Source organism: Eumetopias jubatus, unplaced genomic scaffold (assembly GCF_037043125.1).
Source record: "Eumetopias jubatus isolate StellerSeaLion01/CBP00866 unplaced genomic scaffold, mEumJub1_p1.0 scaffold_1, whole genome shotgun sequence".
Lineage (NCBI taxonomy): Eukaryota > Metazoa > Chordata > Mammalia > Carnivora > Otariidae > Eumetopias > Eumetopias jubatus.
The window spans coordinates 209786528-209809077 of NW_028274807.1; the positions used below are offsets into that span (position 1 = coordinate 209786528).

At 54.7% G+C, this 22550-nt stretch overlaps 1 protein-coding gene across 2 annotated transcripts; it reads left to right on the top strand.

The window, feature by feature from the left end:
- The first annotated feature begins 522 nt into the window (after positions 1-522).
- On the top strand, positions 523-15973 carry MAN2B1 (mannosidase alpha class 2B member 1). 2 transcript variants are annotated; one of them, XM_028088791.2, is made up of 24 exons: positions 523-723; positions 1438-1540; positions 1714-1887; positions 2250-2443; positions 3116-3248; positions 3498-3643; positions 4528-4644; positions 7428-7513; positions 7599-7719; positions 7800-7878; positions 8068-8177; positions 8461-8568; positions 8884-9000; positions 10208-10381; positions 11452-11549; positions 11633-11750; positions 12955-13073; positions 13164-13265; positions 13443-13530; positions 13713-13793; positions 14212-14439; positions 14972-15124; positions 15212-15314; positions 15782-15973. In XM_028088791.2, exons 1-24 carry the CDS (start codon positions 559-561, stop codon positions 15889-15891), a joined length of 3027 nt encoding a protein of 1008 aa, XP_027944592.1. In that variant the 5' UTR covers positions 523-558; the 3' UTR covers positions 15892-15973. The 2 variants fall into 2 exon arrangements, with proteins under 2 accessions (XP_027944592.1, XP_027944593.1); XM_028088792.2 differs by having other exon boundaries at positions 524-723; positions 7431-7513.
- Positions 15974-22550: the final 6577 nt, after the last annotated feature.

Here is a 22550-nt window from a genome sequence, read left to right on the forward strand (position 1 = left end):
TCACGCCTCACGTGAGTCCCATGGGTATTTCTTCCAATCAGGCTGGGTACCTCCCATCCTCAGTACCCCAAGGGCAGTTCCTCTATGCATAATACTCATAGGACAGAACAGGACCACCATCAACCCCTGCTCCTAGCAAGCTAGGTCCCTCCAAGACCCTAGCCCTGAAGATCAATGGGACATCCTAGGAATCCACGCACACACTCCCGCCTCCTAAGCAAACTACACTCGGAGCAAAGTCTGAAGCCTCTGCGTCCACGGGGTCAAAGGGACACTCCGAGGCCACTCAGAGGCGGTGAGACACTCACGGCTCCCCTGCACCCGAGGGTGGGACACGCCCGACGCCTCCGCACACTCCTAGTGTCCCCAGGGGTTAGCCAGAGCTGAGGCCTCCGTCCCGTGACGCGCCCGGCAGCACCCTAGCCCCGCCCCCGCCAGCAACCATTGGCTAGGTCCGGTTCTGGGGGCGGGGCGTTTGCCCTGCCTCTCCGGGCCCGGGCAGTCCCTGGAGGCGGCTGCGGTGGCCGTGGCGGCGGCGGCGGCAGTAGCTGCGGAGCCATGGCCGCCGACGCGCGGCCTTCGGGGGTCCGCGCTGGCCGTGGCGGCCGGGGCGCGTCAGGGCCCACGACGAGCCCCCGCGCGCTGCAGCCACCGCTCCCGCCTCTCTCCTTTCTTTTTTTGTTGTTGGTGGCGGCGCCCGGCGCTCGGGCCGCGGGATACGAGGTGAGCATGGCCCGGGAGCGGAAATGTACACAAGCTGGAGCGAAGCCCCGAGTAGGGTCCGGAGGTGTGGGTGGGTTTGTTCTGTGGGTGCCTAGTGAATGGTTGTTAATATGACAGTGTGGCCTGAAGGCATGCTTTGCGTCATTGAAAGGTCTGGCTGTGTGAGTCTGAGAATTGGGCTCTCTGTACCTGCCTCCTTCCTTCTGTGGGTCGGCTTGCCTAGACTTTGCATGCACTTAACTGTGTGATTGGATGTATGTGTGTATGTGCGAGCAGGGGGATTGCTTGAGAGCTGGGACTCTGGAGTCAGCCTGCCTGGAGTTCCAGTCTGGCCCCCTGACTTCCTGGCTGTGTGATTTGGGGCAAGTCACTTAACCACTCTGATCCTCAGTGCTCTCATCTGAAAATGAGATAATATTGCCCCCCAAGTCCCAGGGTGGCTGCTTCCTATTTGCAAATGCCTAATAATCATTTGCTACTACTATTACTGTTAACCCAGGGTGTGAGTGAGAGCTGCCCTGAGGGGTTGTGTCAAATGGGAGTTGAATTTGTATGCCCATCTCTGTGGGTGTCCTCCCTAGAAGGGCCTGGCCCCATTTCTCAGAGTCACTCACCTCTGGATCAAAACTTATCTTGTGCCCCCAGCCCCACCCCAGCCTGCTTCTTAACCTCTGTGTAACTGACAGGGTGTGTGTATTTGGGGTCCCTGTGCAGACATGCCCTGTGGTGCATCCGGACATGCTCAACGTGCACCTGGTGGCCCACACGCATGACGATGTGGGCTGGCTCAAGACTGTGGACCAGTACTTTTATGGCAGTGAGTAGAGCATGGAGACTTCCCCGTGGGGCCCCCATGCCCCTTTGAGCCCTTCAGATCCTTTCTGGGTCCTGGACATTGGGAAGGGGGACATGGTCCAGTTTGAGCTCCTGTGTCTAAGAATGTCCCCCTTGGCTCATTTGTCCCTGACTGCCTGACCCCTGTGCCCACAGTCCAGAATGACGTCCAGCATGCGGGTGTGCAGTACATCCTAGACTCAGTCATCTCTTCCCTGCTGATGGAGCCCACCCGCCGATTCATCTATGTGGAGATTGCCTTCTTCTCCCGTTGGTGGCACCAGCAGACAAATGCAACACAGGAAGTTGTGCGGGACCTGGTGCGCCAGGGTGAGCCTGCCCGAAGGAAGTGAAAAGAGGAAGCCCAGCTCAGCTCTGTTTCTGACCCTCCAGCTTCTGAGATTTTATCATGTCCTGTGCAGGCTGTATGTGCATGTGGCTCTGCCTGCCTGGAATTTCCCTTTATTTGTAGAACTCCTATGCATTCTACAGGGCCCCACCTCCAGGGGATCCTCAGGGAAGCCTGCCATGCAGGGGACCCTCTGTTCCATGTCTGGCTATACTGGCTTGGGAGTGACTCCTCTTCTCCCTCCAGGCCTAGGTTTGCAGGCAGGCCTTCTTATCCCCTGCATGGCCACCCCTGGCCCCAGTCCTGGCCCTGACAATCCACCCAGACTGCCCTTCCCACACAGGACGCCTGGAGTTTGCCAACGGTGGCTGGGTGATGAACGATGAGGCAGCCACCCACTACGGAGCCATCATAGACCAGATGACGCTTGGGTTGCGCTTTCTGGAAAACACATTTGGCAAAGATGGGCGCCCCCGTGTGGCCTGGCACATTGACCCCTTTGGTCACTCTCGGGAGCAGGCCTCGCTGTTTGCACAGGTGATCTACCCACCTCACTCCTAGCTCTGACTCCTCCCTTGGCCACTCAAGCCCCGCCCTTCCCTGCAGGCTCACCTGGCCCAGGCCCTGTCCCCTGGTCCCTTGAGGCCCTGCCTCTTGGGTGAGCTATGAATCCCGTTACTGCTTGCCCCCGCGCTCCCAGCCTTTCTGCTCTGCCTCCACCCGGGATGTGACCCCACTCCAGCTGGCTCCTCCCGGGCCCCACACCTGCCCCTCATTGTAGCCCTGGCCCCACCCCATTTGCTATGATCCCGGGTTCTCTACAAAGCCAGGTGGCAGGTGGAGGCCTGCCCTGCTTTTCAACCGGCTTCACAACCTTCACCATGATGGCGTCCCCTTTCCACTCTCTGATCCCTTCCATTCTAAGGCTGCTTAAGGGGGAAAGCTTTGAGTCAGGCCCCTTTCCAAGCTGGGGTAGGTGGAAGTCTGTTCTAGCGTTGTACCCGCGCCTCCCAGCCCTCCCGCGGTGTCGTCTGACCCTTCCCCAAGCTTCAAAATGAGCTGGAGCCCTTCCTCGTTTCAGACCTGCTTTTCCTAACTGTGCTCTGACTGCCCCTCCCACGCTGAGGGGACGGGTGGGTGGTGGGGCGAGGACTGGGCACCCACTGCTCCTGCCCTCTGATCCCGGTCCTCATCCCGCCCCACCTCCAGATGGGCTTTGATGGCTTCTTCTTCGGGCGTCTGGATTATCAAGATAAGGGGGTGCGGAAGAAGAAGCAAGAGATGGAGCAGGTTTGGCGGGCTAGCGCCAGCCTAGAGCCCCCAGTAGCCGACCTCTTTACCAGTAAGGGCGTGTGGGGTGGGGTCAGGGCAGGCCCCAGGGGCATGGGACCTGGGACCACGCTCAGAGGGCCCTGGGTTTGCTTTTATACTCTGTTGTCATTGTCCTGAAACTCTTAATAATTTACGAACAAGGACCCAGCACTTACACTTTGCACTGGGTCCTGCAAATTCTGAGGTCCCTCCTGGGTGGGGTGTGGCAGGCTTTGACCCCAGGGCAGGTCTGGGGCACTGAGCCTGGTGTGGCATGCAGGTGTGCTCCCCAATATTTACAACCCACCGGAGAAACTGTGCTGGGACACGCTGTGTGCTGACAAGCCCTTTGTGGAGGACCCGCGCAGCCCCGAGTACAATGCCAAGGAGTTGGTCGATTACTTCCTGCAGTTGGCTACTGCCCAGGTAACCCTACTGTGCAGAGCCCGTGAGACTTGTGTTCATAATGCACTGGGCCCGTTCCACGGCGCGGGCATTCCCTAACACTTCCTCATCACCCTCGGAGGAAGGTAGCATTCCATTCACCATCGCCAGGCTCCCCTCCCAGATGTGTTCATTTCTGATTAGAAGACTGCAGACAACCTTTGCTGCCCCAAATGCTCACCAAAGGCATGAGACAGCAAGGCAGTGCTTCAGTGCCCTCATCTGGGTCCAAGAGGAGTACTCAACAGCGTGAGGCTATTTTTACGTGTGTCCCTATGCTCCCACAGGACCCACTTCCACTTCCCCTCCACTCCTCTACGTGCACCCACACTTGTTTTTTAAAGATTCATTTATTTTATTTTATTATTATTTTTTTAGAGATTTTATTTATTTGAGAGAGAGAGAATGAGAGACAGAGAGCACAAGAGGGAAGAAGGTCAGAGGGAGAAGCAGGCTCCCTGCTGAGCAGGGAGCCCGATGTGGGACTCGATCCCGGGACTCCAGGATCATGACCTGAGCCGAAGGCAGTCGCTTAACCAACTGAGCCACCCAGGCGCCCATTTATTTTATTATTTTTAAAGATTTTATTTATTTATTTGAGAGGGAGAGAGAGTGAGTACACACAAGCAGGGCTGGAGGGGCAGAGGGAGAGGGAGAAGCAGACTCCCCACTGAGCAGGGAGCCCAGTGTGGGGCTCGATCCCAGGACCCTGAGATCATGACCTGAGCCGAAGGCAGACGCTTAACGACTGAGCCACCCAGGCGCCCCAGCACCCGCACTCATGACCACATATATAGCACGACACAGCTATCTGCAGGGATGGCCCAGGACACCCTGGCCTGAGGAATTCTCCATTCCACCCGCAGGGCCAGTACTACCGCACCAACCACACCATAATGACCATGGGCTCGGACTTCCAGTATGAGAATGCCAACATGTGGTTCAAGAACCTTGACCGGCTCATCCAGCTGGTCAACGCTCAGGTAAGTGTGCCAGCTCGTGTGCATGAATGTGCTTGGATCCCTGGCCCTTGGGTCATATGCATCCCAGTTGGGTGCTCTCTTACTTTTATATTGCTACTATAACAAATGACCAACAACCATGGCGGCTGAAAACAACAGAAATATCTTACAGTTTTGTAGGCCAGAAGTCGGACACAATTCTCACTGGGTTAAAAATCATGACGTCAGCAGGGCTGAGTTCCTTTTTTTTTTTTTTTTAAAGATTTTATTTATTTGACAGAGAGAGCATAAGTAGAGGGAGCGAGAGGGAGAAGCAGGCTCCCTGCTGAGCAAGGAGCCCGATGTGGGACTCGATCCCAGGACCCTGGGATCATGACCCGGGCCGAAGGCAGCCACTTAAACGACTGAGCCACCCAGGCGTCCCAGGGCTGGGTTCCTTCTGGAAGCTCTTGGGGAGAGTGTCCAACTTCCAGAGGCCTCCTGCATTCCTTGACTCATGGCCCCCCATCTTGCAAGCCAGCCACGCAGCAGCTTTCTGCCCCTGCGTCTCTCATCACGTCTCTTTCTTACTCTCACTCCCTCTTTTCTCTTCCACTTTTTAAAAAAATTTATTTAGGGGCACCTGGGTGGCTCAGTCGTTAAGCGTCTGCCTTCGGCTCAGGTCATGATCCCGGGGTCCTGGGATCGAGCCCCGCATCGGGCTCCCTGCTCTGCGGGAAGCCTGCTTCTCCCTCTCCCACTCCCCCTGCTTGTGTTCCCTCTCTCGCTATCTCTCTCTCTGTGTCAGATAAATAAATAAAATCTTTAAAAAAAATTTATTTATTTGGAGAGAGAGAGTGTGTGCTAGCGCAAGGCAGGGAGGGGCAGAGGGAGAGGGAGAGAGAGAATCTCAAGCAGACTCTACGCTAAGCGTAGAGCCAGACACGGGGCTCGATCTCAAGCCGCTGAGATCATGACCTGAGCCAAAATCAAGGGTTGGACTCTCAAGTGACTGAGCCACCCAGGTGCCCCCCCTCCTCTTTTAAAGACCCATGTTGACACTGGGCCCTACAGATCATCTAGGATAATCTATTTTAAGGTCAGCTTATCAGCAACCTGAACTCCATTTGCAGCCTTAATTTCCCTTTACCATGTAACCTGACAGGTTCTGGGAATCAGGACTCAGACATCCTTGGGCCTCTCACATCTGAAATGTCCTTCCCATCAGTTCTGTCCTCAGGGCTGTCTACTGGTAGTCTCCATGTCCTCAGCTTCTGCTTGCTCCCAGCACCACCGTTTCACCCAAAACACCCTCAGGAACATCACCGAGGGCCTTCCAAAAGATATTTTCCAGGCCTCCCTGTGACCCCGAGGAGCCCTGGGCACCTTGATCACTTTCTTCTGTAAATATCATGGTCCTGAGCTGCCAAGGCTTTCCTCCTGCCCTGTTCCGCTCCTCTGCCCACTGCATTCTATTGGAAATAGAGTCTCTTACTTCAAATCCCTAGATTGCCACTTAGTGGCTCTGTGACCCTGAGAAATCTTAAGCGCTCTGCCTTAGTTTTCTTATTTAGAAAATGGGCATAGTGGTGGCTCCCACCTGATAAGGCTGTTAGGGTTTAATGAGTTCGTTTACACAGGTCAGTAGAACAGGGCCAGGTAAATAATCAGTATTATGGTGGTTGCTTCTTACTGTTATTTGGGGCTGAACACCTGCTTCTCCTTTAACACGCAAGCTGCAATGTTTCCTCCTCCAGGAAGTCTTCACCAAACACAGGTGGAGCTCTTGCCCTTTCCTCTGTGTACACACAGTCCCCACAAATACCCCATGAGGCCACAGCCAGGCTGATTGTAACAGACTATCTGTTCAATATCTCTCCTCCACTTGGCTGTGGGTTCCAGGAGAGTGGGGCTGGCCTCTGCTTCTAGATTGTGTCTGAAATCCTGAGCATATTGAAGAAGCAAGTGATTGTTTGCTGAGCAAATCCTGTGTGTGTGTGTGTGTGTGTGTGTGTGTGTGTGTGTGTGACTGTGTATGTGACTGTGTGTTCAGGGGTAGACGTGGATGCACATAAAGGCGTGTAGTTCCATTCACTTCCCTTCATTCACTCAAGTGTTTAGTGAGCACCTACTGCGTACCAGGCACTGGGTTCACAACACAAGCAGAACAAACATCTTTTTCTTCACAGAGGAGGTCACCTTCTTGTTCCTCCACCTCAGTTGAAAGTGAACCTCCATTCATTCTAACAATGGTGTCATTGAGCAATAATCTGACAGTCCTGAGAAATGATCACTCCTGCCCTATAATGTCATACTTAGTTTTTCCACACACACAAATTTTTTTTTAAGATTTTATTTATTTATTTAGAGAGGGGGGACAAGCGGGGGAGGAACAGAGGGAGAGGGAGAGAGAATCTCAAGCAGACTCCCTCCTGAACGCAGAGCCTTAGGCGGGGACTTTCTCACGACCCTGAGATCATGACCCGAACCCAAATCAAGAGTCCCACGCTTAACCAACTGAGCCACCCAGGCGCCCCCACAAAAAAAATTTTAATGATAAAATTGGAATTAAAAAAAGTTTAGTAAAAATTTCAGGTTTATTCTCGCATCCGTGAAATTCTTTCCATGCTGGTAATGTTGAGTTGCTGCCAAAATTCAGCCTCACACTGGGCCATTGGTTTGCACTCAAAATGTGTACTACAAGAATCCGAACCCACCGCATGCATGAAGGTGCGCACATGTGCGTGAGGATGTGTGTGCACACCTGGGGGCCCCCTGGGAAGGTGCCGGCTCCCGAGGGCTCACACACGGACACCTCCCCCCAGCAGCAGGCCAACGGGAGCCGCGTCAATGTTCTCTACTCCACTCCCGCCTGTTACCTCTGGGAGCTGAACAAGGCCAACCTCACCTGGTATTTGGGGGGAAATGGGAGCTTGGGGGGGGGTTGGCCTGCTCTTTGGGTCATGACCCGGCCCTCAATGCCTCTGCCGCTGCAGGTCGGTAAAACAAGATGACTTCTTTCCCTACGCGGACGGCCCCCACAAGTTCTGGACCGGCTACTTTTCCAGCCGGCCGGCCCTCAAACGCTATGAGCGCCTCAGCTACAACTTTCTGCAGGTGAGTGGGCGCTGGGCTCAAGGGGGCGCACAGGGGTCCCAACAGGTCCGGGGCCCCAACACACCTCCTCTGTTCCCCAGGTGTGCAACCAGCTGGAGGCACTGGCGGGTCCGGCGGCCAACGTGGGGCCCTATGGCTCAGGAGACAGTGCACCCCTCAGTAGGTGTTGAGACGATGAGGGGACGGGAGTGTGTCTGAAGCGGGACACACCGACCCTCGGCCACCCCATCGAGTCCCCTCATAAAGCTCCTCGGGACCCTGCCCTCCCACACGTGAACTTTCCCGTCTCCTTGGGGTCTGGACTGAGAGTCCTGCAGAGACCCCAGCCGGTTCACCGTCTGCCTGCAGATGAGGCGATGGCAGTGCTCCAGCATCACGACGCGGTCAGCGGCACCTCCCGGCAGCACGTGGCCAACGACTACGCGCGCCAGCTGGCCGCAGGCTGGGGGCCCTGCGAGGTGCGCGGGGTGGAGCCAGGGAGGGGGCGGGGCCTGGAAGAGGCGGGTGTAGAATGAAAGAGTGGACACCGGAAGAGGCGTGGTCAAAGACAGTGGGGTGGAGTCTAGAAATGCCTGCATGGGGCGGGGCCTGGGATGAGAGAGGCGGAGACGGGAAGGGGGCGGAGCCTAGGTGCGCTCGTGGGCGGGGACAGGTAAGGGGCGGGGTCCGGGAGGGGACACGGAGGGAGACCTGGGTGGGCCTCCAGAGCTGACCCATGGACCTTTACTCTCCCTCCCACAGGTTCTCCTGAGCAATGCGCTAGCGCGGCTCAGCGGCTCCAAGGAGGACTTCACGTACTGCCGCAACCTCAACATCAGTGTCTGTCCGCTCAGCCAGACCGCTAAGAGCGTGAGCCGGGCTCGGGCTGGAGGGGCGGGGCCAGGGAGCAGGTGGGTAGGACAGCACTGGAAAATGAGGACAGAGGGGGCGGGGCCTGGAGGAGGCGGGGCTCGGACTGAGGGGCTCTTGGGGTACCTGCCGGTTGTGAAATTGGTTGGGAGGGTCGGTCTGCGGAGCGATCACTTGGGGGGCAGTGAAGCTGGGGTGGGAGAGACCAAAGCACCCCATGGGGGCTTGGATCACCCAAGGACGTTGCCGCGTGTGGTGGGTGGGTTTCAAGAAGGCCTGCTGTGACCCATGCCCGATCTGGCCCTCCCACACCAGTTCCAAGTGACCATTTATAACCCCTTGGGGCGGAGAGTGGATTGGATGGTGCGGCTGCCAGTCAGCGACCACATTTTCGACGTGAGGGACCCGAATGGCACAATTGTGCCCAGCGATGTAAGCCCTTTCAACAAATATTTCTCCTATGAGTACCACCCCCCATGATTACCTCCTGCCTTGGACACCTCCTCCTGGGGATTTCTACCCCCCACCTCACCCCACCCCACGGACACATCTCCCTCCATGGATAACTCCTCCCATGGACGCCTCCCTCTCTCCGGTAACTCTTTCATTAATATCTCCCCCTCCATCAATACCTTGCGCCTCCTACTTTTTCTTTTTCTGCCCCTTAACATCATACCCCCTTGGAAACATCCGCTCGCCCTTACCCCCCTGTCCTGCCTCTCGGACAGTCTCTCCCTTTTTAATGTCTCCTCATGAATTAAAAAAAAATATATATTTTAGGGGCACCTGGGTGGCTCAGTCGTTAAGCGTCTGCCGTCGGCTCAGGTCATGATCCCAGGATCCTGGGATCGGCCTGCATGGGGCTCCCTGCTCAGCGGGAAGCCTGCTTCTTCCTCTCCCACTCCCCCTGCTTGTTTTCCCTCTCTCGCTGTTTCTGTCTTTGTCAAATAAATAAATAAAATCTTTTGATTTATTTATTTGACAGATAGAATGAGATAGAGAGAGAGAGAGCATGAGAGGGGGCAGGGTCAGAGGGAGAAGCAGACTCTCTGCTGAGCAGGGAGCCGGATGCGGGACTCGATCCCGGGACTCCAGGATCATGACCTGAGCCGAAGGCAGTCGCTTAACCAACTGAGCCACCCAGGCGCCCAAAAATATTTTATTTTTTAAGATTTTATTTTTTTAAGTAATCTCCACATCCAATGTGGGGCTCCAATTTACAACACTGAGCTTGAGTGGCATGCTCTACCAACTGATCCAGCCAGGCGCCCCGAATTTTCTTTTTTCTTTTTACTTTATTTCCCTCATCCTAGAAGGCCTCTACCTATGAATCTCTTCCTCCTCTCGAACCGCCTTTCCCTCATTCCCCTGCTTCAAGGATTTCCTTCCCCATTTCCCCCCTCACTTCCCCTTCTCCCACAGTCTCTGCACCCCATAAGTGTTTTTCCCCCCACTTTATGAATCTTCTCTGCAATCTTTAACTCAGAATTTGACACTCCATCCTCCCTGGCCAGCACCTATATTTCTTCTCCCCTCCTGGGGCTCATTCTTCTCCTGGAGTTTGACCCATCCCTTTATGTACAGCTCAGTATTTATACTCACAGCCTCTTGACTCAGTTTCCCTCCTCCATTACCCAAGTTGGTGAGACTTCCTAGCTCAGACAGTTCGGAGCTGCTTTTCTCGGCCTCCGTGCCTGCCCTGGGCTTCAGCATCTACTCAGTAACCCAGGTGCCTGGCCGGAGCCCCAACGCCCACAACCGCCAGCCCAGATCCCAGAAGTCCTGGTCCCATGACTTGGCCATCCAAAATGAGGTGAGACTCCGTTCAGATGCCCTTCCCTTCCCCTGTGACAAATTTGAGGTGTCATGGGGAGTTGCATGGACTCTGGATCAGTGGGTCTTGGGTTCATGGTCTAGTTACCAGTCCCTCATTATGTGCCCTCCAGTAAGTGACCACCTCCCTTTGAGCCTCAGTATCCATTCCTGGGACCGTGAGGACCCAGTGTCATCATGGATGACACTGGACAGATACATGAGGGCTGACAGTGGTAGGGGTTTGCAAATTAAGTGAGGCAGGGCAGAGACTCGAGGGAGGGAGCCACCCACGTGGCCATGTAGGGGAAGAGGGATCCAGGCAGGCAGCGAGGCAGAAGCAAGAGCCCTCAGGCAGAAGGGTGCTGAGTGTTTCAGGAACCCCCTGGGGCTCAAGGGGCGGGTATTGGGTGACAGGTCAGACTCTGCAAGACTTGAGGGCCAAAGGGAAAGACTTTGGCTTTTACTTCGAAGGAGCCACGTCGGGAACAGGGCTGCATCAAGACTGTAATGGGCCCTAGCACTTTTGCCTTTGTGGGTCCCTTTTTCCATTAGGAAAAAAAAAAAGTTAAAAATTGTATTTCATGAGCAGGTGGCTGTAAAAGACGAGTATAATATATTCATTATTATTACATTTAAGTTTTCTTCTGATTGTAGAAGAAATCAAAATTTACATATTTCCATTGGCCCCTAAAAGTCTCCTGGGCCATGGCACTATTGTCAAATGCGTGAGTCAGCCCTGGGCCCACGCTGACTGGCTAGGAGGGTATTTAGGCTGTCACTGGCGCCCTCTGGTGGCCGCGGGTGGGGGGGGGAACTGACTGGGGAAGCGAGCCTGGAAGGGGTCTGCCGCACTAGTCCTAGAAGGCCATGGAAATGGTGAGAAGTGGTCAGATTGAGGAGGTGGAAGGTAGAGCTGTTAGGATTTGTTAATAGGGTCAGGTGTGAGGAGAGAGAGAGAGAGGAGGGGAGGGTAGCTCCTGGGCTTTCTCCTGAGTCCCAGGAAGGATGAAGAAGCTGCCCTTGGCTGAGAGGATGGTTATTAACCTGTGTCTGCCCTTCTCTACCCAGTACCTCCGGGCTAGGTTTGACCCTGACACGGGACTCTTGGTGGAGCTGGAGAACCTGGACCAGAACCTCCTGCTGCCTGTTCGCCAAGCCTTCTACTGGTGAGGGGGGGACCACCAGGTCAGGGAGGGGGTGTAAGTAGAGCTAAGGTCACTTACCTGACTCTCACCTGCCCCGGCCCCAGGTACAACGCCAGTGTAGGCAACGACCTAAGCAGCCAGGTCTCAGGTGCCTATATCTTCAGACCCAACCGCCAGGAACCATTGATCGTGAGCCACTGGGCTCAAACGCACGTGGTGAAGGTCTGGGGCCTTGAATGATGAGTGTGTGGGGGGGAGGTGTGGAGCTTGGGGGGGTGGTGAGCTATATGTGGGTAGGGTCAGGGGTTGGGTTTATATCTCTATCAGATAAGAGGGCTAAGACCTGAGGGGAATATTGAGAATCTTCCCACAGGGCTGATATTCACGGCTGGTTGAGTAACAGTCATTCCTTGGGAGCAAGTACGAAGGCTTTCACATCTGCTGCGGGTATCAGGATTATACTTAGCTTTTGAAACTGGGGGTGGGGTGTTCCCTCTTGGCCCATGAATGGGGAGAACCAGGTGTAGTTGCTTGAAGAGTTCACCAAGGATCTGTGCTGGAGGGGATTATATCTGAGGTGGATATTTGAGAGTTCACACTTGGATAGGGCTTGGGTGATTCTCTTAGGATGGATATCTGAGGGTGCATCTGGCTGGGAACAGGGGCTCGCCCTTGTGGGGTTTCTCGGGGCCTCTCACTGACATTTCCTCTTAGGGTAGGGGTGGGCCAGGTAATGGCAAGATTCACATTCGACATAATTCCCCTTGAGGTGAACTTCTGCATATGTGGGTCACTGAATTAGGATATAGTTTTGCCTGCAGTAACAGTTGCCGAAATTAATGGTGCCTAAAACAAGACAGATGTTTCTTTCCATCTAACAGAAAGTCTGGCTGGGCCATACAGGGCAGATGGAGTGACTTCAGAGTCATCCAGGCCTCTTCTGTCTCATTGTTCTGCCCTCCTCAACATTCAGCTTCTACCTCATGGCCCAAGATAGCTGCTTAAGCTCCAGCCGTCATATTTGCATTTGAGCCAGTGAGAGAGGGAAAGAGGCAAGGAACGTTGTGTACGCCTCTTTGATCATTTTCCATTGAGCAAACCATGGTTACACAGCCTCAGGGAAGACTGGACCATATAGTCTTTATTCCAGGTAGCCACTTGCCAAGCTAGAATCCTGTTCTAAGGAGGAAAGATGTGGTAACGGTGGACAGCAAGCATATATGCTACACTGAAGAATTATGTGTTAACATCTGACATGGGAAGTGTGGGCATCACACCTAGGTGGGTGGGGGAGGTTCCCATGCTATGAGTGGAGTTGACCTGGATGTAGGCCTCTGTGAGGTTAATGGCAGGGGTGGGTATCCGCAGGGCTTGCCAGTGTGCAGGTGCAGGCTTATACTTACCCCCTGCCCGCATGTGCCCGCAGACACCCTTGGTGCAGGAGGTGCACCAGAACTTCTCAGCCTGGTGTTCCCAGGTGGTTCGTCTGTACCCAGGACAGCGGCACCTGGAGCTGGAGTGGACAGTGGGACCAATACCTGTGGGGTGAGTGGCACCCACTGGAACTTGGGGGGTGGGGGCAAGGGCAGGGTGGGACAGGTGAAGCTCACAATCTTGCTATCCCCGCGGGTCCAGTGATGGCTGGGGGAAGGAGATCATCAGTCGCTTTGACACTGTGCTGGAGACAAAAGGACTCTTCTACACAGACAGCAATGGCCGGGAGATCCTGGAGAGGAGGTGGGGTGACTGGGGGCAGTAAAGAGTGGTCTGTGGTGTGTGGGGGCCCAGGCCTGTGGGGGCGTCTGCTGATCCTCTGAGTGTGGGAGGGAAGGGATGAAGGGGGAGTGAGGAATGGATAGACCCGGGAAGGGGAGCTGGACCCCAGGCCTGACCAAACCCTCCCCGCCCCCCCAGGCGGGATTATCGACCCACCTGGAAGCTGAACCAGACTGAGCCAGTGGCAGGCAATTACTATCCGGTCAACAGCCGCATTTACATCAGGGTAACACCTCCCCATCCTGCTCCCCATTTCTTAGCACCCCTCCACACAGTGGGGGTCACCATCATTCTTAGCATCTCTTGGCTGTCCTTGGTGGTCTCCACCGTCCCCTGTGATGCCTGTCTGGGGGCCACCGCTGGCTGGCTGTGGGGCCCCTCACTCTCCCCGCACCCCCCGACCCCCAGGATGGCAAGGTGCAGCTGACTGTGCTGACTGACCGCTCCCAGGGGGGCAGCAGCCTGAAGGACGGCTCCATGGAGCTCATGGTGAGTGGCCAGAGCCCTGTTTCAGCCAGTTCCCACCCTGGCCCCCTACTGGGCCTTGAAAACCTCTTTCTGCTCCGTTCTCTGCTAGGTGCACCCCACTGCCTATAGTCCCCACTAAGCTGAGACCTCCATTCCTATGTGGAAAGTTTCCTCCAAGCTTTTGTTCAGTCCCTACCTAGCTCCCCATCTCCTCCAGGCCCTGACTTGCCCTATCTCGTTAGATCCTTCCCTCCCTCTGTCCTAGTACCTTGCTAGGTTGGATCCCCACTTCTGCGGGTGGTCCCCTACTAGACCTTTCTCTGCGTCCATTCTTCTCACTCTTTAGTTTCTCTTGAAACTTCCACAAGCCCTCACCCAAATTTCTGGCCCAGAAATCGGCCAGAGGGACTCCTCACCCTCTCCTGGCCACTCCCCACAGGTGCACCGAAGGCTTCTGAAAGACGATGGACGCGGAGTAGGGGAGCCGCTGCTGGAGGAGGGGTTGGGGCTGTGGGTGCGAGGGCGCCACCTCGTGCTGCTGGACAAGGCTCCGACCGCGGCCACCGGGCACCGGTTGCAGGCAGAGAAAGAGCTGCTGGCCCCGCAGGTGGTGCTGGCCCCCGGTGGCGGCGCCCCCTACCACCCGGGAGTCGCCCCGCGCAAGCAGGTGAGTGGGGTGGAGCCGCCAGGTGGAGAAGACCCCAATGAACCACGGAGGGTTTTCCTGACCTTAGGCGGGACCCACTCCGCCGGCCCCTAACTTGTCCTGGGGAGGCCATAAGCTAGTCCCACCCCCTCAGCTCAGCCCCATCGCCCGGCAGTCCCGGCTTGCTGTGTCCCATCCCGCCACGACTGGGTCTTAGCGCAGCCTCTGCCCTCTCCCCTGTCCGGCGGGCTCCACTGGGCCCCACCCTCTCGCCCCTTCCACTTCCCCACGCCCGGTCCCGTCCCCTAGCCACGCCCCCTGAGCTTCAGCCCCGCCCTATCTCAGTGGGTCCCAAGTCAGATCAGGTCTGCCCCTTCCGGGCTCGGGCCCGCCCCCAGCCTGTTACCGCCCTTCCCTGGGTCTGTGCCATCCTCCTTGGCTTAGCCCGACCCTTTCTAACTGAGCCTCTTCCCTCCCTGATGAAACCACGCCCCTGCGTCAGAGCCCCGCCTCCTAACGGCGCCTCGGCACCCCCCCCCCGCCCCCCCTGCAGTTCTCAGGGCTCCGCCGGGAGCTGCCTCCCTCGGTGCATCTGCTCACACTGGCCCGCTGGGACAGGACAACGCTTCTCCTGCGCTTGGAGCACCAGTTCGCTGTAGGGGAGGGCTCTGGCAACCTGAGCTCCCCGGTGACCTTGGATTTGAGGGTGAGGAGGGCAGAAGTGGAACGGAGATAAGGGAGAGGGGAAACCCTGCTTTGTCCCCACTCAACCGGGCCCATCCACTGCCTACAGGACCTGTTCTCCGCCTTCACCATCACGTACCTGCAGGAGACCACGCTGGCGGCCAACCAGCTCCGGGCCAGCGCTTCCAGGCTCAAGTGGATGCCAGCCACGGGTGGGGGCCTGCACCGGGAGTTGGGGGCTGGGGGCTGTGTGGGAGGTGTGGGAATGTTGGCCAGGACCGGGATAGAGCTCTAGCGTCTAGGGCGGTGTTCAGATCCAGGTTAGGGGGTTAAGGGTCTTAAGTGGGTCTAAGCAACTAGCAGTTGGGTCTTGAGGGTTTGAGATGGGATTCCCTGGGTATCTAGTTCTGGGGAGAGGGGTGTGCCCATCACTCCTGGGGTTGGCATGATGGTCTTTAGATAGCGCTTGAGGGTGTGAAGGAGATGGCCCGACATCAGGGACAGATTGGGGGATCTGGGGATGGTATTCAGGGCCTGGGAGACAGTTTAAAACGGGTCTGGGAATAAGGCCCTGGGGGATAGATTTGAGGGTATATAGCTGTGTGGAGGCCAAGGGGAAGGAGGAGGGGGTGAGGCAGAGGAAGTTGGCACCCCTCACTTCTCCCTTGCACCTCCCCAGGCCCCACAGCCCAGCCCTCTCCCTCTTGGCTGGACCCTGTCACCATCACGCTGCAGCCCATGGAAATCCGCACCTTCCTGGCCTTGGTCCAGTGGAAAGAGCATGGCTAGACATACTGGGGGCAGGCCCATTCTCCCCCTCCTGCTGCTGCTGCTGCCACCAACAAAAGCCATTAAAATGCCACTACCAAGACTTGGGTCAAGGTGTGACTGAGTGGGGCTTTGTTTTTTGTTTGTTTTTGGAGGGGGATTTCATTTATGGCCTAGAAAGGTCAGCAAACACTAGTTGACTCTTGACCTGAGGCCTGGCAGGGAACTCACACCAGATTACACCATCCACACCCCACTTCATCCACCACCGTCTTCCACTCCTCCTTCACTCCGTCCGCTCAGGCTGTGGCACAGCTGTCTCTAGAAGCTACTGAGAGTGGGCCTGCATGGGATAAAGGCCCAGAGAACCAGACGTACCCTGGGGCCTTCCACACCTGGCCTTGGGGGAGCCAGGCTCTGAAGGCAAGGAGTCTAGGGTCCTGGTGAAGGGGGTAGAATAGGAGCCAGGTTCCAAAGTGAGGCCTTGGACAGGTGGGCTAGAGCTGCTGGGCTCCCAGGAGATAGGCAGAGAGCCTGGTACGCCTGGTGTGTTCTGGGGTCTGTTATGGAGGAAGGACACTTTGGGAAGAAACTGGTGGTTTAGACTCGAAAGTGAGTGACTTCCCCTCCAGTTAGGACAGCCTTATGCAGGTGCCTTAAAGGTACATGGAGGTCAGTAGGGCATCCCAGGCTGACCTGCAGCCCATGTTTGGATGCATGCACTCCTGATTGTCAGATGCACCTCCAGAAAAAAGTTTTAAGTTCCTCTTGGGGTGGCAGGCATGAGTCTGGGCAACTAGAACCTCTGGGGAGGGCACCAGGGGCCTAAATAAGGTCCCAGATGGGGCCTGGGTGCTGGATGTGCCTCTTGAAATTTTCTCTAAGTCCCCATAAAGAGATGGACCAGAGAGGCCCAAGGAGGGAACTCCAGGCGAGTTGCCATTCTATATGGGGTCTAATCACTGGATGCACCTCTCAGCAGCTTTTTAAAGTTGCCCTCCAGGGCACCTGGGTGGCTCAGTCAGTTAAAGGGCTGCCTTTGGCTCAGGTCATGATCCCAGCGTCCTAGGATGGAGCCCCATGCCAGGCTCCCTGCTGAGCAGGGAGTCTGCTTTTCCCTCTGTCCTTCCCCCTGCTTGTGCTCTCTCTTGCTCTCTCTCAAATAAATAAATAAAATCTTTTTTCCCCCCTTTCCCTCCGGAAGGGAAAGGCAGCAAAACCAGGCAGGGTAGTCTGGGGATTGTGCCCCAGGGGCGTCTGCTGCCCTGTGTAGGGTCCGATCTTAGGAGGTGCCCAACAAATTTGCTTATAAGTATTCCTCTGATTGCAGGGAAAAGACCGGCCGGGTAGTGCACCCTAGGGATGACATCTTTGGCCTGGTAGTCCATGGGATCTCCTGAAAACATGCAAATCCTCCTCCAAAGGCAGGCACTGTCCTGGCTGGCCAAGGAGACTCATGAAAGTTGCCCCGGGTCCTCCTGCAGTCCCACATGGTGCCCGATTGTTGGATATACCCCTGTAAACCTCTGTAGCTGTTCTCTGGTGATGGAGACAAGCACAGGCTAGCCAGAGAGACTCGGGGGGGGGGGGCGGGGGGCGGTGTGCCCAGGGCCAGGCTGTGCTTCTGCATGGGCCCTAGTATTGGACCCACCTGGTGGTGCCTCCTGAGAACGTAGCCACATCCCCATTCAAAGGGAAGACACCAACTGGCCTGCGCTGGACAAGTAAACCCATGAAGGATGCCGTGGTGTCAGGTGTTTTCACTCTTGGGTCCCGGTCGTTGGGAGCACTTCCTGAAAAGTTTCTATATCCTTTTCTGGAGGTCAGCACCACCCAGTGGCTGAATGCACTCCTCCTCCCCCTGCTTCCTAGCCATCCAGGGAGGCCCAGGGAGTGTTCCAGGCCCAGCTGCGGTCACATGTAGGCCTTATTCATCACATATGCCACTGGAAAATGTTTCCAACTCCTCTACAGGAAGGCCGCACCGGGGAGGGTGTCCTGGGCCCAGCAGCCTTCCTGTGCCGGGGGGCGGAGACTGAGCTGAGATGGCCAGGGAGGCCCGTGGAGGGCCAGACTCAGGGTCTAGTCACTGGGAGCACCTAGTGAAAATGTCTAAATTGTACTCTGGAAGCTGAGAGCAGCCCGGGCCACCCAGGGAGTTCCGTGGATGGTGCCCTGGGCCCATCAGGCTACTCCTTGGGTGAGACCCACGCAAAGTGGCACCTGGGGGTCCAGGTTCATCTAGGTCGCGCCGGTTGAACTGCGCCACCTGGCGGCTGTTTTAATGTCGTCTCCGGAGCTCGGCTGTGCGGGCCTGGAATGGGATCCAACCCTCAAAAGCAAGGCGGAGTTCCAGGAGACTGGTGGCAATGTTGTCCTGGCTGCGACACACGCTGCCTCCGGATGGGCTCCCCTGAGATTGTCACTGCCATATAGAGGAGAGCGACATCCAGGAACTGCACGGATGGTCTGAATGACACACGGCGGTCCCCTGCGCCCACGGGGACTCCCTTGAGACGTTGCAGGTAATGGGGTAGAGAGTCCGGCGGGGGGCGGGGGGAAACTTGGTGCCTGGTTTCTAGGTTCTCCCTCCAGAGGCCGGGATCATGGCCAGGAAGGCCTGGGAGCGTTTCCCTCATCTGGCTGCAGTCCTGCATGGGGCAGGTCGCTGGATGTGCATCCTGACATTTCCCCATCTGAAGAGGGGGCAGGGAGGCCCAGGGAGGGCACTCTGTGCCCAACTGCACTCCCAGTGGGGGCCGTTCTTGAACACTTCCCCCAAATCTGTGGATGTCTCCCTGCGGTGACAGGGTCCATCCTGGGCCAAACAGTCATCCAGGGGTGGGCTCATTGGACCTGGTGGCCGTCTCCAGCGGGGACCTGGTAATCTGAATCATTTGCTGGAGGGGCTCCTGGGTGGCTCAGGTCATGATCCTGGGGTCCTGAGGTCCTGGGATTGAGCCCAGCCTCTGGCTCCCTGCTCAGTGGGGAGCCTGCTTCTCCCTCTCCCTCTGCCACTTCCCCTGCTTGTGCTCACTTGCCCTCTGTCAAGTAAATAAAATCTTAAAAAAAAATTTTTTTTTTAATCACTTGCTGGAAGTGTTTCCAAGGTAGGGGTGGGGCACCGGCTCTGGCCAGTCAGGAAGGTGTGACTAGGATGCCCTGGGTGTGTGGGCCTTCCAAAAAGTTTTCTAAGTCTCCCTCGGAAGGCTGAATCCTTTGAGGGCTGCGAGGGAGGCTTGAGGAGGTTGCTCCTGGCAGGCAACTGTCCTCAGTGGGATTCCAGTCACTCCCTATCCCTTCTGAAAATGTTTCCTGAGGAAAGGAAGGCCCCAAGTCAACTCCCTACATGAGGCGAAGAGCAGTCACGTGTGGGTTCACTGGATGCACCTCCTGAAAATTTTTCTAAGTCTCTCACCATGGTAACAAGCCTGCCAGACAGGGAGGCCAAGGGAGGGTGCCCAGGTCCTGTCCACAGCCCAGATTGGGCCCAGTAGTTGGTAGAAGTGTTGTCGGGGTGCTCAGGTCCTCCATCCTGCACAGGGGAGACAAGATGACTTCTAAACCAATGATGGAGAATCAGCTTGTCTAGAGTCAGTGATGACTGGGGAAGGCATCGTCTGGCCATGGGGATGCGAGAGGTCACGGCTGTCTCATGCACTTCCTGAAAGAGTTTCCGATTCCCCTTGCTGGAGGGGAGGCACCATCTTGGACCTGTTAGGGATGCACTGTGAAGGCACCCTCGACAAGAATGCGGATCTCTGAAGGGCCTGCTTGTTGGAGGCACCCCCTAAGTGTGTTAAGTCCCGATTGGTGGAAGCGTCGGTCTGTGTTGCCAGGCCCCATGTCAGCCCTGGGGATCTGACTCAGCTCACAAAGACATTTCCCATTCCTGGACAGCCTGGCAGGCTTGCAGAGGGCACCCAAGGCTAGGCCTCAGTCCATCATGGGTCATGGTCACGGAGGGTGCCTCCCAAAAGTTTTCTTAGTCCCTCTTTGGAGTCTGGGACTGGCTTGGGCTGGGTGGAGAGGGATAAGAGGGGGACCTCAGCCAGCCATGGTCCCACGGGGGGCCAACTTTAGTATGTTCCAAATTTTCTAAGTCTCCAGCCTGAACATGCTAAGGACACCCTGGGAAAGTTCACTGGGCCCAGCCACTATCCTGCATGAAGCCTGGTTGTCCGATGGGCTTTCTGGAAATTTTTCTGGATCTCGTTAGTGTCGTGGGCATGGGCCATGTCTGGCCAAAGAAGCCTGGGAAGATGCTCTGGGCATAGCTGTGGTCTCATGTGGCTTCCATGCATTTGGAGCATCTCACAAAATGTTTTCTAAGTACCCTCTGGAGGGCACCCAGAGCCAGGGTGCAATCCAGCGTGGGTTCTGTAATAATTCGCTAAGGCTGCCCTAACAAAGTACTATTCCAAACTGGGCCCCTTAAACAGAAATTCATCTGACAGTTTAGGAGACTAGATGACCTCGTTCATCTTAATTAATTAATGTGCAATGACCCTATTCCCAAATAAGATCGTGTTCTCAGGTACTGGAGGTTAGGACTTCAACATATGAACTTTAGGGGACACAATTCAACCCATAACAGGTTTCAGGCATTGGAAGCGCCCCCTGTGGTTTTCTTAATCCCCTACCACAAGCTGGGACTGGCTTGGGACAGAGAGGGAGGTTCGTAAATAGCCCTCGGGCTGCCCTACATTTTGGGGTCCCACTGTTCAGATAAGCCTTCCCCAAATGTCAATGAAAAGGAGGACCAGTCCAGGTGGAGCAGGAGGCTCAGGGAGGGTACCCCAGGACACTGCATGGCACTGACGGCTGCTTGGCTATAGGAGGTGCCCGCAGTGTTTCTAACTCTCCCTCTGCTGTTTTTGGGGTGCATCCAAATACCAGGCCCTACATGAGACCATGGCTGAACTCTCAGCACCTTCCCCCAAACCCGCTGGTCGCTGGATATGCCTGCAGATTTTTCTAAGTCCTCCTCCTCTACATGTCTGTCCTTCTGCCAGGCCCATAATGTTTTGATTACTGGAGCTTTAAGTGTTGAAATCGGGGAGTGTGAGACCTCCACCTTTTTTCTTTTTAAAGATTGTTTTGGCTATTGGTGGTACCTGGAGATTCCATGTGAATTTTATTTTATTTTTAAAGACTTTATTTGAGATAGAGCGAGAGTGAGAGAGAACACAAGCAGGGGGAGCAGCAAGGAAGAGGGAGAAGCAGGCTCCCCGCTGAGCAGGGAGCCCGATGCAGGACTCGATCCCAGGACCTTGGGATCATAACCTGAGCTGAAGGCAGATGCTTAACTGACTGAGCCATTCAGGTGCCCCTCCATTTGTATTTTAGAATGGATTTGTTTGTTTGTTTCTGCAAAAAACATTGTTGGGATTGCACTGAATCTGTAGCTGAATTTGGGCACTGCCGACATCTTAATGTTAAGTCTCCCATCCATGAACACAGGACGTCTTTCCATTTATTGCTGTCTTTTCTAGTTTCTTTCAGCACCATTTGTTGTTTTCAGTGTAAAAGTCTTCTCTCTCCTTGGCTAAGTTTATTCCTAGGTATTTTATTCTTCTTGATGCTTGTAAATGGAATTGTTTTCTTCATTTCCCTTTTGGATTGTTCACTGTTAGTGTACAGAAATGTAACGGATTTTTGTCTGCTTTGTATCCTGCAAATTTGCTGAAATCGTTGGGTTTTTTGCATGTGGAATCTTTAGTTTCTTACATGTAAGATTGTGGCCTTTTTTTTTTTTTTAATCATGTCAACTGCCATTTCTGCATTGAGATGATTATGGTTTTTCCAACCTTCATTCTGCTAATGTGGTATGCACTACACTGATTTTCAGATGTTGAACTGTCCTTGCATTCATGGATAAGTGCATTCATGATCCACTTGGTCACAGTGTATAAAGCTTTTAATGTGCTGAATTTGTTTTACTAATTTTTCTTTTTTTAAAGATTTTATTTGAGAGAGAGCAAGCACGAGCAGGGGGAGGGGCAACAGGAGAGGGAGAAGCAGAGTCCCCGCGGAGCAGGGAGCCCGACTGGGGGCTCCATCCCAGGACCCTGAGATCACGACCTGAGCTGAAGGCAGATGCTTTACTGACTGAGCCACCCAGGCGCCCTGGTTTACTAATTTTTGAAAGATTTTTGCATCAACATTCATCAGGGATATTGGTCTGTAGTTGTCCTGTCTTTGCTGACTTTGAATTCACAGTGAAGCCATCTGGTCCTGGTCTTTTCTTTGTTGGAAGGTTTCTGATTAATGATTCATTCTCCATACTAGTTATTAAGTCTGTTTGGATTTTCTATTTCTTCGTGATTCAGTTTTGATGTATTGTGTACTTCTAGGAATTTGTCCATTTCATCTAGGTTATCCAATTTATTTGTGTATAATTATTCATGGTATTCTCTTATAATCCTTTTTATCTGTAAACTTGGTGGTAACATTGCTTTTTATTTATTGTAGTAATTCGCATCTTCTTTTTTTCTTAGCCAATATAGCTGAATGTTTGTCAGTTTATTTTTTCAAAGAAACAACCTTTTGTGTCACTGAATGTTCTCTATTGTTTTTCTATTCTTTATTTTTTAAAAATCTCATTGCCTAGTAAAATCTGAGGTCTGTGGTTTTTTTTTTTTAAAGATTTTATTTATTTATTTAAGAGAGAGAGAATG

Bases quoted from the DNA above. Each gene is read 5' to 3' on its own strand.
- MAN2B1 (XM_028088791.2), top strand. From the start codon at position 559: ATGGCCGCCGACGCGCGGCCTTCGGGGGTCCGCGCTGGCCGTGGCGGC. The intron at 1,888-2,249 runs GTGAGCCTGCCC...CTTCCCACACAG, and splicing joins GCGGGACCTGGTGCGCCAGG to GACGCCTGGAGTTTGCCAAC. The intron at 7,879-8,067 runs GTAGGTGTTGAG...GTCTGCCTGCAG, and splicing joins AGGAGACAGTGCACCCCTCA to ATGAGGCGATGGCAGTGCTC.